Source organism: Gigantopelta aegis, chromosome 7 (genome assembly GCF_016097555.1).
Source record: "Gigantopelta aegis isolate Gae_Host chromosome 7, Gae_host_genome, whole genome shotgun sequence".
Lineage (NCBI taxonomy): Eukaryota > Metazoa > Mollusca > Gastropoda > Neomphalida > Peltospiridae > Gigantopelta > Gigantopelta aegis.
In genome coordinates this window covers 29,036,714-29,056,550 of record NC_054705.1, presented here as the reverse complement: position 1 = coordinate 29,056,550, position 19,837 = coordinate 29,036,714, and the positions used below count along the sequence as shown (strand labels likewise).

At 31.8% G+C, this 19,837-nt stretch overlaps 1 protein-coding gene across 1 annotated transcript in view; it reads left to right on the top strand.

Moving 5' to 3' along the window:
* LOC121377339 overlaps positions 1 to 13,307 on the top strand; it is a 74,909-nt gene extending 61,602 nt beyond the window's left edge. Inside the window, exons 5-6 of the mRNA XM_041505288.1 lie at positions 4,622 to 4,727; positions 5,026 to 13,307. Of these exons, the coding sequence (XP_041361222.1) occupies positions 4,622 to 4,727; positions 5,026 to 6,555 (1,636 nt within the window). The 3' untranslated portion in view covers positions 6,556 to 13,307. The remainder of the gene's footprint in view (positions 1 to 4,621; positions 4,728 to 5,025) is intronic.
* The last annotated feature ends 6,530 nt before the right edge of the window (positions 13,308 to 19,837 follow it).

Genomic DNA, 19,837 nt, shown 5'->3' with positions numbered 1-19,837 from the left:
TGTGTGACTCAGTTTGTTACTTGAACAGAAGAACACTTTTATAGCCAGACTATATAGAGATTATTTGTGTCGTATTGATTTTACGAAACAAGTGTCAGGATTTTTGTATTGCCATACACAAGTTTCGTAAAATCAGTACAACACACATGCATGAGTGTAATAATCTCTTTATTATCCATATCATTACCATCATTTTTAATGAATAACAAGGGCTGTCTCAAAATGTTTCAACCACAACTAGAAGTTGACAACAAAATGACATCATATTTCACATGCAAAGTGTTAGGTAGGACTGGGGAAAACAATGTCGTGTTATAAGGTCGCTTCCCAATATTACATCATTACACTTGTTGTTATTACACGTGTGCTTCATATGATTATTATTAACTCGGTTATGTTGAACTTTGTGGATTAATAGACTCCATCATATGTGGTCATATGGGATACAAAAAGTACACCCTCTGTGGTGGAAATATTTACCCGGGACGAAGCTTGCAGAGTCCCAGGGTCAAAATTTTCACCACCAAGGGTGTACTGTTTCTATCCCACATGACCGCATATGATGGAGTCTTTTTCTCCCATCCATTCGATAAATAAACCATTATTTTACACGAACAAACAAAGATGGCTGAAAAAGTAACTTTTTTATTTGACTGTTTAATCATAAACTACACTATCATATTTTCCGCATCTGTTTCATTGTTCTGCATGGGCTGACATCATGGAATGAGTCTGTCTTGCATGGCTACATATAAAATCATTTATTACAAGGTGGAAGGGTAACAATTTAATTGACAAAGTTTGTACTATAAGTTATATGCCCTAACTATCAGCATCTCTGCACAAGATTTGATTCCAAAAGGTACTTATAGAGTCATGAGGGTATGTAGCCATAACTCTCTGTCAGGTGCTTTGTCTACGGAGGAGAGCTCATTTTGGCCACAATATATGGTTCCATATCTGTCTGTAGGAGGATTGTCACTTTAAGGCATTCGCCAGAATAGGTGCCAAAAGAATTTTCTATTCAAATCCCAGTCCTGCCTTCAATACATGCTAGAGCAAATGAAATGCTTAGACTTAGACATACACGTATGTTGATTAAGTGATGGAGAATGTATGAGGAAATGTGAAATTGTGGAAAATAATTCATGAGCTCCTTAGGGGCAAGTTAGTATTTTTCAGAAATCTACTTTTGTGACTGGCAAATTGACTACTATTTTATATTATTTAAAATGAAAACAGGTTTAAAATGGCAAGGAGTATTTACAAATTAATAACCAAAACTTACTGGATTCTTTTGGACCTCACCTGAACAATTTCTGGATGTGACTTCTTTGCAGTGATTGGGTATCATTAAGCATGATACATACATGTACATGTGCTAAAAGTGCAGTCTTTGATTACTGATTTAGTATTTGACAATATTTGTAGTAGTCTATTTGAACACATTTCTATCATTAGTATCAGGTTTATGGTATCAAAGAAGAAAGTTCCATGTCAAAGTTTCAGGGGCACTGTCATATATTTTACAGAGTAAAAACAGCTGCATCTCTCTGATTGGTAGTAATATGTTATACTGATTATTTGTGAAAATACTATTATTCATTGCCAATAAATAAATACACTTCCATTTGTTATGCAATTGTTATGCAGTATATACCTAGAGGTTGAAACTAGTGCAGTGTTGTCCCTAATATGGAACTACAATATTTAGCAAAAATGAGAGTAGCTGATAAAAACATTAATTAAATCTCTTAAATGTTATGTGACACACACACACACCCCTCCCCTCATTTTATTGCAGGTGGATTAAATGTAAAGTGCCACACATTTTATTGGTGTACTCCCTGGATGTGTTCATACGCTGCTTATATCAGTTTTATTAGTAAACGTTAACGTTATTGGCAATAGGAATTGATTTGGTACACTGGAACCTATAAAGCTTACATTACATGTTCATTTTATGATGCAGATGTGTGGCTTCGTGAGCTAAAGGGTTGTACTTGTTAATCACCTATAAATTCTGTTAGTTGTGGGTTTGAAATCGTGACCTGACCACACAAACAGTTCAAATTGCATTGTTCGCAGCGATTCATGTAGATTTTCTCATTTTATTACCCACATTGGCTAAAATATCTGGAGTCCTATTTTTTCAATAATTGCACACTGTGCAGATTAATTCTACTGCCACTGATTGGTTGGATTAAAAATGACGTTTGGTTGGTTGTTTGCTAAGGCCAGAAGTTTACTTTTATTCATTTAATGTTTCCATTCACGAGTCAGATTGCACATATGTTACATAATCTACAAAGATTTGCAGGAAATTTATTAATTAATTAATTAATTAATTAATTAATTTATTTATTTATTTATTTTATTATTATTATTATTATTATTAATTTTTTTATATATTTTTTTTATATAAATAGTTTATTGCCCCAGAAATATGTTATGATAGTGTACATAAACAATCATTACAATATGTTAATCTACAAATAATGTACATACTAATATATAAAAAAGGACCAGTGACAAAAGTGGAAATAAAACAAAGATTGACAAGAGAAAAGTAAAAATGAAATTATAGATATACTTCCAAACTGGCATCATACTTAAATATATATATATAACAAAAGTACTAAGTGTCTCAGTTGTGATGTTCTAAAACTTAACCTGGGTTCCCAATTGTCGTTGAATTCTCTATTTTTTACTATTTATAATTCCAAATAAAATTATGTTCCTATTTAACTGGATATAATCACGTTTTTGTAGTAACCATTCTTCTATAATAGTTAATACTCCAGAGTTCAATGACTTTAGGACAGTCATAAAATAGATGCTGCAGTGTTTCTGGCTCATGTGACCAAAAGTTACACATACTAGAATCAATCAGTTTTATTTTATGTAAAAAGGTATTTGTTGGTATAATTATATGTAAAATCTAGTACTGAAACCACAACAGTGTTAAGTTTTTCAAAGAGCAAAATGGTAAACTATAATATTTCGCCCATAACGAAGAGGTAAAATCACACCTTTCCGCTGAATATTTCATTTGTTATGTAGGAACAATAGACAATTTATTTAGTACTTTATAAAAAGTTTTTACTTCCCAGCTGGTCCTTTAACAAGAATTTTATTTTGACTTATTTGCTTCATAAACATGAAATTAGCAGTTTGTTTAACAGCATAAAAATACTTATTATTTTATATAATAAAGTTAGTGAATGACAACTGTTCATTGAAAAGTCGGTAAAAGAAATCAACGACAAGATTTCTGTCCATTGGCCACCTTCTTCATTTTTCTCACCAAGGGGAAGAACTAACAACAAATTAAGACTTAAAATGAAATCCAAAAGTTTGGACATGACTCAAAATGTGGAATTTACAAATGCATGATTTGGCTATAAAAAGAACACCATTATGCAATGATGTCACTTACATTACATCATGTCATGCTTGTACGATTATGTGACATAATGGCTGATGGATCTTCTGTAGATAGCAGAGCAATTTTTATGTTAAAAACTAGTTACAAATTATCTGTCCCTCGAGAATTGAATGTTGTAAAAGCCTCACCAAAGGCTCGGGTTTACAACATTAATTCACTTGGGCAGATAATCCTCTTGGCTTGTTATTGATTCTCTAAATCTCTGTGGTCCTTAACCATATTTCTGACGCCATATAATCATAAATATGAATGTGTCTTTAAATAAAACATTTCTTTCTTCTTTGTTTTTTGTTTACCATTGTATTTGCACACGTTGAATCTCTTCACCTACTAAGCAAGCATTAATAGATATCGTTCAGAGTGAGACACGGTGGAACCGCTCAAAACTGGACCCTCTGTAAACCGGAATTCACTCAAAACTGGACCCTCTGTAAACCGGAATTCACTCAAAACTGGACCCTCTGTAAACCGGAATTCCCTCAAAACTGGACCCTCTGTAAACCGGAATTCCCTCAAAATCGGATGTTTTTCATGGTCCCTTTTTAAATATCTGTGCAGAAAAGAACCTCTCTAAACCGGATACCTCTTAAAATCGGACTTATCACTTAATCCCGAGGGTGTCCGGTTTTGAGGGGTTGTACTAGTATTCGGTAGAAGGGAGCAAAACCGTTTCCATTCCCCAGTATATTTTAGATATTAAAATGACAAATGTTTACTTCAACTTAACTAATCTTTGTTCCTATTATTATATTTTATTCTTTATATCTGTACTTATTGAATTTACCCAGCCAGTGCACCACGACTGGTATATCAAAGGCTGTGGTATGTGCTATCCTGTCTATGGGGTGGTGCATATAAAAGATCCCTTGCTACTAATGGAAAAATGTAGCGTGTTTCATCTCTAAGACTTAATGTTGAAATTTCCAAATATTTGACATCCAATAGCCGATGATTAATAAATCATTGTGCTCTAATGGTGTCGTTAAACAAAACAAACTTTAAACTTTTCAATGACTTCTTATCATGGTTTATTTTTTTGTTGGACATTTAATTTGATTGAGATGTTACTGCATGCACGAGATGGACAGTTATGAGAAAGATAAGCAGTAGTATACGATCGGTATTTTGGCCGTGCCTTGTTGCAGTAGTGAACCAATACTTTCGCTCTTGCAGCCATCCGAAACCTAGCACTGCTGAAGAAGTGAAGGAGAAATTATTGCAGCTACTTCTATCTCAGTCCCATAGTCTTCTCAACCAATCAGGCTGCCCAATAAATCAGGTGAGAATCGTTTTATGGCTTCTTGTTTTATATACATTTAAAAACAAATTTAATATTACGATTTTTGTTTTATGTGTATGTAAAAACAAATTTAATATTAGTTTTCGAAATGTTTAAATATGTTTTGAATGTTTAAATATCAGAATGAGTAACAACTTAAAATCAATTTATTATCAATAAAAGTTAATGAAGAATTAATAGAACTAATTAAAAGCTAATTTCCTTTTGATTACAGTGGATGATGTTTTTTGCAAGATTGTCTGTTTCCAATTTGAGATGTATACTCTTGTATTTTCAGGGTCTTCTATCATCCATTAGCAAGGGAGACCACTCTGTGAATATTCCAGAAGATTTGACATCTGCCTTTGACAAGTGGTACAAAGAACAGCTCAAAGGACAACTCTGTAAGAATGTTTCAGACTTGGTGCCAAGAGAGAAAACACCCGAGCCAGATATAAAAGAGGGTGAACTGTCCAAAGAAAGTAGTCCACAGACATCTCCTGATCTAAAGGATGGGTCTGCACCAACTGCACCCCAGCCTTACTTCATGGCCAGTCGGACTCGAGTTCGAACATCGTTCGATCCAGAGCACGAGATTCCTCGACTTCATAAGTGGTTTCAGGAAAATCAGCATCCATCTCGAGAACAGATGATCCGATTCATGAATGAACTGAATCAGCTAGATTCACGTAAAGGGAGACGTCCACTTGACCTTACTAACATTATTTACTGGTTCAAAAATGCGAGAGCTGCACAGAGAAGAGCATCAAAAGCTGTGGACGACTCATTTGAAAATGAAGAAAACACCGAGGTAACGACGAGCAGTTTGCTTTCTGGACATTATCCTTATTTGCCAAACAAAAATGCTGTGTATGTTATTCCATTTCCTTACCATCCGCAGTTAGGAGAGCATGATGCAGGCAACGATCAGCCGTGTGATTTATCTATGAATAAAAAGAAAGACATAATGAATGATAGGCCAGCTGAAAAGTTGTTGGACAGTAAGCAACATAACTGTGATGAAATGAAACCGGTGAACATGTCTAATGGTTATGAGAGTGATAGGAAAAGGCCAACAACTCCGCTGGTTGATATGGAAATAAAACAAGAAGAGTCGGCCGATGAGGTTAATGTTGAGGAAAGTGAAAGTGAGGTGTTACATAGGGAGGTGTTTGAGAACGGGACGTCCGACTGCTGTGAGAAAGTGGAGGATAAGCCTGTTGTGACAGATCGTAGTGTGGCTTCGGTTCAGGACCGTCAGAAGGACGAAGAGGACAAAAGATTGTTTTATGATGACTCTAGTGAGGACATTTCAGAATCGGAATCCGATGATGATGACCATTCAGCATTAGTTCAGAAGGAAAACATTGACCATGCCATGATGTCAACGAGGTGTGACATTTCCTCGGCCAATATGTCTGCTGCCGCCAGCATGGCCGCAATGTCTCTTGCCCAGATGGCCCAACCTCTGCACATCCCACAGTTGAACCCACCACTGATGACATACTACCCAATGAATGCCCGCTTCTACTCGCCTCATTCAAACTCGGTTCACGAGTCTGTGCATACGAACTCTCACAAGCACCACGAACCACGCAAGAGACGCACTCGCGTTTTTATTGACCCTTTGACTGAGATTCCCAAACTAGAAAAGTGGTTCCTTGAAGACACACATCCCTCTGCCTATATGATTGACAAGTTCTGTGACGAACTCAACAGGTCTGAATATCGACAGAAGTTTCCGAGACTTGAGTCTAAAAATGTGCAATTGTGGTTCAAAAATCATCGAGCAAAAGTCAAACGGATGCGATTAGACACAAGTTCATAATTCATTTTGAGTTTTGTCAGTTTTATGATAGTTCGTTACTCTTCCAAAATGCAGTGTTAGTCTCCTCTGATCAGTGTTCTGTGTTAAATGGCCATGTGTGAATCATCGTATTAGCTGGGAGGTCTCTTCTCGCCGGCTGTCTACTCAATTCTTAAATGGCTTCCATCTACATTAGTGCTTTTTCAAGTATCAAGTTGACAACATACAACATTAGCAAATGCACTTTTGTTATTGTGCATGATATAAATGATAAAGGACAGAATTCAAATTCATAATATCTCTTTCTTTTTTTCCTCTTTTTTTTAGTACCATGATATGGTTGCTATGACAATGAAATATGTGTTATAATCTTTTGTTAACTAGGAAGATATTTTAGTACCAAATTTAATAATACTGTACTTTGGTTTACTCTTTAAACATTTATGTTAAAAGAAAGTTGTTATTTTAAAAATATGTGCATTTACTACTAGTCTGTTGATCTAGTCTTGTAAAAATATAAAGGAATGGATGAAGTATCGGACAAAAAAATACTGACAGAACTTCACATGTTCCACAAGTAACTTAAGATCAGTGTGATGTACATACAAGATGCCAGGAGACCACTAACTTGCAACACTGCTTTTCATTATTTTGTGCTTTATACTGAGTGGACATCCAGTAGCCGATGTATTCGTGCTGGGATATCGCTAAACATTCATTCATTCATTATACTGAGTGGACACCCGGTAGCCGATGTATTTGTCATGCTGGGGTGTCACTAACATTCGTTCATCTATTATACTGAGTGGACACCTAGTAGCTAATGTATTCGTGCTGGGGTGTCGCTAAACATTCATTCATTCATTATACTGAGTGGACACCTAGTAGCTAATGTATTCGTGCTGGGGTGTCGCTAAACATTCATTCATTCATTATACTGAGTGGACACCTAGTAGCTAATGTATTCATGCTGGGGTGTCGCTAAACATTCATTCATTCATTATACTGAGTGTTTATTGTCTAGAGCTTCATAATTTAATCCTTACCCTGTGCTTAGAATCCTCCTATGTACAAATACTAGTGCTCTTTCTTTGTTTTGTTCTGCAACATCCACAAGTAGACTTAAAATAGTGGTTTTATTTTAAGCCAGCTTGCAGCTGTTGTGTATTATTTTACAAATACATGTACCTGGATGGTATGACATAATATGAATTGGTCCTTGTTAGGTTGTATGATTGTGGAAATTGAGATTCTTAACAGTGAGATTAAGCCTGCCATATTATACAAGTCAAGTATTATTTATGTATGATCTGTTAGTAAAGCAATATTTCATATATATGTCAGCTTAACTTACCTAAACATTTGGTTGGTACATAATGCATTGCTTGGCATATTGTAAAGACTTTCTGCCTTCTTTTATATCACAACATTACATTACAAATACAACATTAAAGCATCTTTAGACATTGTAACTGATAATTATTGCTTTAATGCCATATTTGCGGAAAACCCCCACATAAAAAAAAAACCTTGAATAATCATTTTATATTTGGCATGCACAATCATGGTGTCCACCATAGTAAAGGTCTTTAAACATTATAACATTTTAAACCAATGACACATTTATTAAGAATTCACTTTGTTTATTCATAAAAATACTCTTTCAACAGTTTGCATTGTTCTTTAAAGATTTGTTTTGTAGCAAAAATTTCAAAATATGTTATTGTGGCAGGCACAATATTAGAGCCTATTGGCATTTACCAGTATTTGTCACGATGAATTGTACTTGTTGAATGCATTAACATGCATTAAGGACATCTAATTTTTTTAATTGCTGGGTGAGCATGCCATACCCCCATCTCCCTTCTCCCCGCCACCAAATCACCCTAGAAGCTTGGGTGCCCTCGATCTCAGTCAGTCAGCCCCTCCAATGTTCATTTACTTCCACCAGGCCTTTGTGGCAGTGGTATGTTTTATCAGTATTGTTAATCATTTAATTAAGAATTAACGACTCCATTATCTCACATTAACAATTATGTAGTGCATTATGTGGTCATTTCTGCACCACCACCCCTCTAATTTTTAACACTGAAACAAATTAACTTGACTCTCTAACAATTTGTAACATTTATACCATCAACTGATGTAATTTGACCATCATTTATTATTTTGTTATTCTGGGTTTTTTTTTATTTGTTTCATTGATATTAATTAATAACTAACTTCATTTTAAAAAAAATGTTTTTACCTGTAGTAAAAAAAGAAACTTGAAATAAAAGTGTAATTTATGAATAAAAATGACACATGGTTTTGAAAATATTACATAATTCCACAAACATTGTCAATACTTCTAGACCACATGATTGTTGAACAGCTCTGTATACCTTCAACCAGTAATGGCCTAGGTGCGTGAATGAAATAGGTTGAACCAATCCACCACCATATCTAGCAACAAACACATTGGGTGTAACTGAAAGTGACTGTGGCATGGTTTAACCTATTTGATAAAAGTTCCTGTAAGAATAATACATGTATGTGTCATAGCTGAAAACAATATTTGTGATCTAAAATATTTACTTTTTATGTTAAAACGTATTTTTAAAATGTACTTCAGTCAATATTATTGATCTAAAATATATGCTTTTTATGTTAAAACATATTTAAAAAGTGTAATTCAGCCAATATTATTGATCTAAAATATTTACTTTTTATGTATATTTAAAAGTGTAATTCAGTCAATATTATTGATATAAAATATTTGCTTTTATTTAAAACCTATTTAAAAGTGTTATTCAGCCAATATTAGTGAAGTAAAATATTTGCATGTTATATTAAAACATATTTAAAAGTGTGTTCAGCCATCTAATGGACATATAGTTACTCCTTGAAATTAGGTAATGCTTATTATATTTTAATTATTCCGTTTCCATCCCTAGATCAATGATATATTTTTCATGTTTTACGCAAAATTGGCTATGATACTTGAAAGCCTTAACTAGCTAAGTCATTGCACAGTCATTAGCATTTTTTTCTTTTTCAATCTAGTTTCAAGATGAAATTTGAGAATATAGTTTTTTAAAAATATTTATAAAATATGATTGATTTGAAAAAACACAAAAAAACAAAACAAATAAAAGAAAACATTTGTCCCGTCCAAATTAGTTTGTAAAAATAGTGACAATCCTGTAAAGATGTTTTTTTAATGAAACAAAAGATATGTAAAGTTAATGTATCAAATGTTGTAGCATAGTAGTTATTGGAGTTTGGTCAGGTCAGGTCAGGTCAGATCAGAGTGTTTGACGTGCACATTCAGAGCAAGCTGTTGTATCACACACCTGTTCTAGGGTGGGATGGGTTGGAGGGGGCACCACCTGCACTGGCAGGTGCAAGGGAGCACCAGCAGTCCGACCAGGGCCGGTAACAGGCGGAGGGTGGTATGGTGCTATGGAATATGGAATGTCCTCTAGGATTAAGCCAAATAGAAATGGTGCACATTTTTGTGAAGGAAGTTTGGTATACATGTAACTATTATGTACAATGATTCCTATGGAGTTATGCCCCTTGACACGTTACATCTTTTGACAGTTGGAATCAAAATTCAATGGAACTTTTTTTTTCAAAGTTGGATTCAGCTATCGGCATAAGTAGTAAGCCTTATGTTATGTTATGTCATTATGTAGTTCTTTTACGGCAATATATCATTTTAAAATTATGTTTATGATTTATGTAAATGAAATTAAAGCATGTTTAATAATAGTGTATTTGATAAAGTTGCATGTTACTATTGCTTCTACTGTTGTCTTAATTGCTTTGCATAATTGTTTTTATTTTAAACACATCTACTGCAATATTCACTCATGTTAAAATTGTTTAATGTTCTTGTTATTTTTGCAAGTGTTTCCATAATAAAATGCAATATGTTCTTAATAGCAATCTCTTTATTTAGATGAAGTTTGTCATCTTTGTTTCATAATTTTTGTTAATTATTAACTATATTTTACAAATGGCAACATTCTATTAATCTTTTATACCATGATAATTTTTGTCTCATGTGTTTTTAATTGTTGTTGGCATCTCATTAACATGAGAGAACTTCCAGCAGTTTTGGTATTGTTATTGTATTTGTTGGTTATTCTGGGAGGTGATTGAAACAGAATATATGATGTAAGCCAAAGCCAGGCTGTTCTGTTTTAAGGAAAATATGTTAATGCCATGTAATTTTCTTTTTACCCCCACAAATGGCAAACAGGGTCTCCGATTATCATAAATAATATGTTGGATTTGTTTTGTTTTGTTGGTTTTTGCAATGGCTTTTTTCATGGCATGTTATTGTACCTACTTGCTACATAATAATTTGCAATCATTCACAAAATATATCTGAATTCCATGTTGGAAAAACAAGGTTTTATTTGCAGATCTACTTAACAGATGGCTTAACCTAAGGTTAATTAAGGCAATGGGCAGGTTTCCCCACACACAACTTGGTGACAATCATGAACACTAATACACTTTGACAAGCAGGTCATAATAGCTTCAAATAGTAAGCAACATTTCTATGGCAACCCTATTATATTGGTTTAAACAATATTTATTGCTGTTCAAAAACAGTAGTGATCTGGCAATTGGCCAACAGGCGTTGGCCTATATTAAGGCCTCTCCCCTAATATATTGATATAGTAGACATATATTGTTTTAAGCAAATGTTATTAACCCCATAATTTGAATATAGTAAATTTCCCCAGTTGCAGTTAGTGTTATCAACTTCTATCTGTTGTTTCATGAATAGTTAACACTTTTTAATATTGCTGGCCAGTTCATATTTAACATTCATTATGGGTTGTTTATTGATGATATAATTACACTAATGCATTGAACATTGGTGATTTAACTATCGTTTTTATGTATGGGTGATCCTCTGAAATTCATTTTCGAAAAAATAACACCAAAAAACAATACAAACTCAAATAAAACCCCACATAGGCTAATTACTTTTAATAATACTACTAAATAAATTTGACATACTGAATTAACTTGCTCCAGCCAAAACACATTGAAGATACAGCCACTGTTACTATAAACTAGAAATGGTAGTTTCATGTCATTTTAATTGTTAAAAGGCTCGGTTAGTTGTTGTATCAAAGGCCGTGCTATGTACTATCCTGTCTGTGGGATGGTGCATATAAAAGATCCCTGGCTACTGATGGGAAATATGTAGTGTGTTTCCACTCAAAGACTATATGTCAAAATTACCAAATGTTTGATGTTAATTCAATGTGCTCTAGTGGTGTAATTAAACAAAACAAACTTTAATGTTTTTAACTTAAGCGTATGTAATCTTGAGAGGAAACATCATACGAATGAAACAAACTTGGAGGAGTATTCTTTTAATTTTGTAGTTGGAAATGTTTGCTCAATATTCTAACTACTCAGTCATTTGTTTATTCAAGTTGTTCAATATCCTAGAACACTTATGTGGATTTTTCATTTCATAGAATTTCCAATGAAGTTCAAATCAATTGCTGATTTATTACATGCATTTTTTTAGATTCCGTTTAATAATATTGTTAATCTAGTCATACTCAAGCAGTGGTCTCTAGAATATTTTTATTATTCAAGCATTAGAATAGATGATCCAGCTCTGTTTGGTACATACATGTATAAGGCCCTGTACTTTGCATTGGGTTCACTGTACTCACTTATCTAGGTAAAATACAAATGTTCTTCCCGGCTGTCTTACAAAAGTGGGCTACAACTGGGATTTACTTGATTTGTGTCGGCACTGAACTTCTCACGTGATATTAAACAAATTTAACTGTCTTGAGGGGTTGTCTCATATCTCCATGACATATCCATAGACACATGGGATAACATATTGCTAGGGATTGGTGGGAGATTTACACCAAAATATTTTAAGGTGCCCTACATTTGGCATAAGCATTACAGTTATGTAACATTTTAGGGAAAACCGAGTCTTAAGTTATATTACAAAACATTATGGGGAGGGAGGTGGGTTTTTTTAGGGAAAACAGAATCTTAAGTTATATTATAAAACATTATGGGGAGGGAGGTGTTTTTTAGCAATTGGCAGCAGACACAATGCTTTTGAATGTAGACTTTTGATGATACCCATTGAATAGACTCATGGGTTTATTGTAAATGGACTTGTGTTTGTATTTTGCATTAGTAAACAATTCTATAATATGGTAAAGTCATTATGACATATATCAAAAAATTATTATGTCACAATAGTTATATGGCATATACCTGATATATAATAGTATGAACTCTTGTTGTTAATTTGATGAACAATTTGAATAGAAAAAAAAAACATGAATGAGAGGTAACATTTTATTCCAGGCATCTTAATACTGCTTATTGTGTTGGCCCCGGTCCATGAAGCAATGTTAGCACCAAGATCACCTTAAGTGCATAACCACTTGTTTTATTTAGGACATGATATATACATCCATGGTTCTACCGGGCTCTGCAAAATGAATTGGGTTACTTGTAATATTTTTTGTGTAACCCATAAACTGTTTACGCAAACGTTGAATTCACTGTTAAAAATATTATTCATTGAGTGCATATTACAATGACAGCATAGTTGAATTTTGTATTAATGAAGACAATTAAATTAATTTGTTATAAAAATATTTTCTGTGTAAAACACAAGAAAACAAAATGCAATTAACAAGTGCAATGGTTGTTTGAGTGCTGGCATTTATTAAAGTCACGTGTACAAGTTTAATTGTACTCAGTGTTGTTGATTGCTTTGTGGTTGTTGATTGTTCATTGCAGTTACACTTGTCATGAGAAATATGAGCATTAGAGCTGGACTTAATTGGAACATGAAATACATCAGGTGTCATTCTACTGTTAACTGATATTCTCGATATTTAGAATTTGTTTTTTTTATTATCAATTTTAATTTTTTTTAAATAAATACATTTTCAAAAAAGGAAAGACATGCATTTCAAGAAATTCTTTAAGAAACAATATATCTAAATTGATTGCTACAAGGGATGAGATTTAGCTCAATCGGTTGAGTGTTCGCCTGAGGTGCACCTCAGTGGAACCATTCAACTGATTGTTTTTTTCTCATTCCAACCAATGTACTACAACTGGACAAAGGCCATGGTATGTGCTATCCTGTCTGTGGGAAAGTGCATATAAAAGATACCTTACTGCTAATGGAAAAATGTAGCATGTTTCTTCAGAATTACCCAGTTTTTGACATCCAACAGCCGATGATTAATAAATCAATGTGCTCTAGTGGTGTCGTTAAACAAAACAAACTTCTCATTGCTACAAGACCTAATAGTAATAATATAATGGTGATCACTAAACATTGCAATTGCAGGTCACTGAATTATATTTAAACCTTGTGTATTTTAATGAGTTTAATTTCACATTTCTTAACATCAGAAATTCAGTTTGTTCATATCTTGACATGTTGATTGCATAGTAGAATGGCATCTATAGAAACATGTGTCGTTAACGATCCAGAAAAGTCCACCTTTTTTATTTCTAATAGGAACATTACCTCTTATAGCGTGCAGCATTTTTCTATAACTGCTATAAATGTATTTTTCTGTGCTGAATACTTTTTTTTTTAAAGCTTACCCATAATATTTACATTACATTTATTTATAATGATATATCTTATACATTTTGTATATAATCATACACACCTACGCATATATATTTATGATTGGCATAATTATATTTATGCATAAATATTTTCCAGCCTTGTATGGGACTATAGTCAATCTGTCTGTATGTGGCAATAATGGACTCTGTGAAACCACATTAGTTAACATGTACCTTGAATTAATTTATTACCTCAGTCTGTACTGTTTTGTTTTCGGCATTGATATTAAATGTCAGACCGCTGTTCTGACCCTATACCACACCATTTGTTGACTTTTGTCTTTATAACATTTCATTTCAAATTATTTTTGTGCTATATCCAATGCACACACCTCAGCTATCTAGGCTGTCTGTCCAGGACAGTAGGTTAGTTGTTAATTGTTTGTGGTTAGTGGGAGAGAAGAGGATGTTGTGACCTTACACCTACCTATGGAGTCATTAACACTCGCTCTTGGTGGGAGTCATTACCGGGCTGTGAATCCTGTACCTACCAGCCTACCAGCCTTATGTGTTTATAACGTATTATTTCATGAAAGTCCTTTCTGTTATGGACTTGATACCAGGTATGTCTGGCATTGTTGTAGATTTTTTTTTTTTTTTTTTTCCTCATTCCAACCAGTGCACCACAACTGGACAAAGGTATGTGCTGCTTTCCTGTCTTTGGGAAAGTACATATAAAAGATCCCTTGCTGCATTAGGAAACATGTAGCTGGTTTCTTGTGATGACTACATGTCAGAATTACCAAATGTTTGACATCCATTAGTTGACGACCGGCATTGTGGTTAGGCCATCGGTCTACAAGCTGGTAGGTACTGGGTTCGGATCCCAGTCGAGGCATGGGATTTTTAATCCAGATACCGACTCCAAACCCTGAGTGAGTGCTCTGCAAGGCTCAATGGGTAGGTGTAAACCACTTGCACCGACCAGTGATCCATAACTGGTTCAACAAAGGCCATGGTTTGTGCTATCCTGCTTGTGTGAAGTGCAAATAAAAGATCCCTTGCTGCTAATCAGAAAGAGTAACCCATGTAGTGGCGACAGTGGGTTTCCTCTCAAAATCTGTGTGGTCCTTAACCATATGTCTGACGCCATATAACTGTAAATAAAATGTGTTGAGTGCATCGTTAAAACATTTCTTTTTTTCTTTCCATTAGCTGATGATTAATTATTCAATGTGTTCCAGTGGTGTCGTTAAACTAACGATCTTAATTTTTTATTATAGGAATGAAAGGAATATCACAGCTTATTATCTAATTAAGTAAAACATGCTTTATCAGCATTCAGACATTTCAGATAGCTTCAAGAACATTTTTATTATGTGCCTTCTTACAATAATACATGATGTGTGGTCAGTTTGGGATCCATCCCAGTCATTGGGCCCATTGGGCTATTTCACGTTCCAGCCAGTGCACCACGACTGGTATATCAACAGCCATGGTATGTGCTATCCTGTGTGGGATGGTGCATATAAAAGATCCCTTGCTGCTAATCGAAAAGAGTAGCCCATGAAGTGGTGACAGCCAGTGTCCTTTCTCAATATCTGTGTGATACTTAACCATATGTCTGACGCCATATAACCATAAATAAAATGTGTTGAGTGTGTCATTAAATAAAATATTTCCTTCCTTTTTATTATGTGCCTTCTTACATATATGACAATACATAACACATACTTTGGGGAATAATGATTTGAACTGACTGAAATGGACAGAATTGTTCATTTAACTTATATTCATACTTCTGTCCAATCAAGATTCAAGTAGTAATGATATTCAGTGATCGATTATAATTGAAAATTGATTTATTATAATTGAAAATTGATCGGTTGGGCTCTACCGATGTAATGATCAATTATAAAAATCCATAATCGACTGTGTTCCTTCTGTTAAGATGATGGAATTTATCTAAATATGTTGGGTTTATGGTTTGTGTACATGAAGATAAAGATATTAAATCGATATTAAAGCTAAAATTGCCTCTTTGTAGGGTCTAGATCCCGGTGAACACATCGAGTGAAAGCTTCTTATAATTCATATCATCATTGTGTTCTAACCCATTGTGCAATCAAAGGTTGATCAGCCTGTGCCAATCGATTGTAGCTGATGATTGATGATGGTATTCCAACCGATTTCCAACACTAGGTTCAAGTATGCTATCCTGGGCACATATCGGCTGTCTGGAGAGTGTCTCCATAACAGAGGTTGGTGAAAAAACCAGTTAATAGTTGCCATAAAGGCTGTGTAGGTGTTTTTGATTCATTTTATGCACCATTAAATAATAAAACAAATACAGCAATCAATGCTTGAGTCATCTGTTTTCATCTTGGCAGTAAAGGATGGTGGATAGTGCTCATGATTACCTGACCCCAAATACAAGCATCTCATTGGTCATGCCATATGAATCACACCTGGATGCTTTTCTTTCACATTCCTTATGTGCTATTAATTGCTACTGATTAATAACAGGATAACACTTAACATAATCTGCTGTTTTTCCTCATGGGTAACAAACTAATGTGGTTTTTCTTTCACCAAAAAAACAAACAAAAACCCTCTTTAAAAATAATTACAGTACTCTTTATACACTATAAGAGGCTTACTATATAATCTACTATATCTTATCTTATCTATCTATCTTACTATATAATCTACTATATCTTATCTTATCTATCTATCTTACTATATAATCTACTATATCTTATCTTATCTATCTATCTTACTATATAATCTACTATATCTTATCTTATCTATCTATCTTACTATATATCTTATCTTATCTATATCTTATCTACTATCTTATCTATCTATCTTACTATATAATCTACTATATCTTATCTTATCTATCTATCTTACTATATAATCTACTATATCTTATCTATATCTTATCTATCTATCTTACTATATATATCTACTATATATATCTTATCTATCTTATCTATATTACTATATAAATCTACTATATCTTATCTTATCTATCTATCTTACTATATAATCTACTATATCTTATCTTATCTATCTATCTACTATATCTTATCTTATCTATCTATCTTACTATATAATCTACTATATCTTATCTTATCTATCTATCTTACTATATAATCTACTATATCTTATCTTATCTATCTAATTACTATATAATCTACTATATCTTATCTTATCTATCTATCTTACTATATAATCTACTATATCTTATCTTATCTATCTATCTTACTATATAATCTACTATATCTTATCTTATCTATCTATCTTACTATATAATCTACTATATCTTATCTATCTATCTTACTATATAATCTACTATATCTTATCTTATCTATCTATCTTACTATATAATCTACTATATCTTATCTATCTATCTTACTATATAATCTACTATATCTTATCTTATCTATCTATCTTACTATATAATCTACTATATCTTATCTTATCTATCTATCTTACTATATAATCTACTATATCTTATCTTATCTATCTATCTTACTATATAATCTACTATATCTTATCTTATCTATCTATCTTACTATATAATCTACTATATCTTATCTTATCTATCTATCTTACTATATAATCTACTATATAATCTACTATATCTTATCTATCTATCTTACTATCTATCTCTACTATATCTTATCTACTATATCTTATCTATCTATCTATCTATAATCTACTATATAATCTACTATCTATCTATCTTACTATATAATCTACTATATCTTATCTTATCTATCTATCTTACTATATAATCTACTATATCTTATCTATCTATCTTACTATATAATCTACTATATCTTATCTTATCTATCTATCTTACTATATAATCTACTATATCTTATCTTATCTATCTATCTTACTATATAATCTACTATATCTTATCTTATCTATCTATCTATATAATCTACTATAATCTATCTATATCTTATCTATATATCTATCTATCTATATATATCTACTATATCTTATCTTATCTATCTATCTTACTATATATCTATCTACTATATCTTATCTTATCTATCTATCTTACTATATAATCTACTATATCTTATCTTATCTATCTATCTTACTATATAATCTACTATATCTTATCTATCTATCTATCTTACTATATAATCTACTATATCTTATCTTATCTATCTATCTTACTATATAATCTACTATATCTTATCTTATCTATCTATCTTACTATATAATCTACTATATCTTATCTTATCTATCTATCTTACTATATAATCTACTATATCTTATCTTATCTATCTATCTTACTATATAATCTACTATATCTTATCTATCTATCTTACTATATAATCTACTATATCTTATCTTATCTATCTATCTTACTATATAATCTACTATATCTTATCTTATCTATCTATCTTACTATCTTACTATATAATCTATCTATATCTTATATATAATCTACTATCTTATCTTATCTATCTATACTATATAATCTACTATATCTTATCTTATCTATCTATCTTACTATATAATCTACTATATCTTATCTTATCTATATCTATATAATCTACTATCTATCTATATCTATATAATCTACTATATCTTATCTTATCTATCTATCTTACTATATAATCTACTATATCTTATCTTATCTATCTATCTTACTATATAATCTACTATATCTTATCTATCTATCTTACTATATAATCTACTATATCTTATCTTATCTATCTATCTTACTATATAATCTACTATATCTTATCTTATCTATCTATCTTACTATATAATCTACTATATCTTATCTTATCTATCTATCTTACTATATAATCTACTATATCTTATCTTATCTATCTATCTTACTATATAATCTACTATATCTTATCTTATCTATCTATCTTACTATATAATCTACTATATCTTATCTTATCTATCTATCTTACTATATAATCTACTATATCTTATCTTATCTATCTATCTTACTATATAATCTACTATATCTTATCTTATCTATCTATCTTACTATATAATCTACTATATCTTATCTTATCTATCTATCTTACTATATAATCTACTATATATCTATCTTATCTATCTATCTTATATATAATCTACTATATCTTATCTTATCTATCTATCTTACTATATAATCTACTATATCTTATCTTATCTATCTATCTACTACTATATAATCTATATCTATATCTATCTATCTACTATATAATCTACTATATATCTATCTATCTATACTATATAATCTACTATATCTTATCTTATCTATCTATCTTACTATATAATCTACTATATCTTATCTATCTATCTTACTATATAATCTACTATAATTACTATCTATCTTACTATATATCTATATCTATCTTATATATCTATCTATATAATCTACTATATCTTATCTTATCTATCTATCTTACTATATAATCTACTATATCTTATCTATCTATATCTATCTATATCTTACTATATATTACTATATAATCTACTATATCTTCTTATATCTATCTATCTAATCTACTATTACTATATAATCTACTATATATTATCTACTATCTATATATCTTATATATAATATATATCTAATCTTATCTATATATCTTACTATATAATCTATATATATCTCTATCTATCTTACTATATAATCTACTATATCTTATCTTATCTATCTATCTATATATATAATCTACTA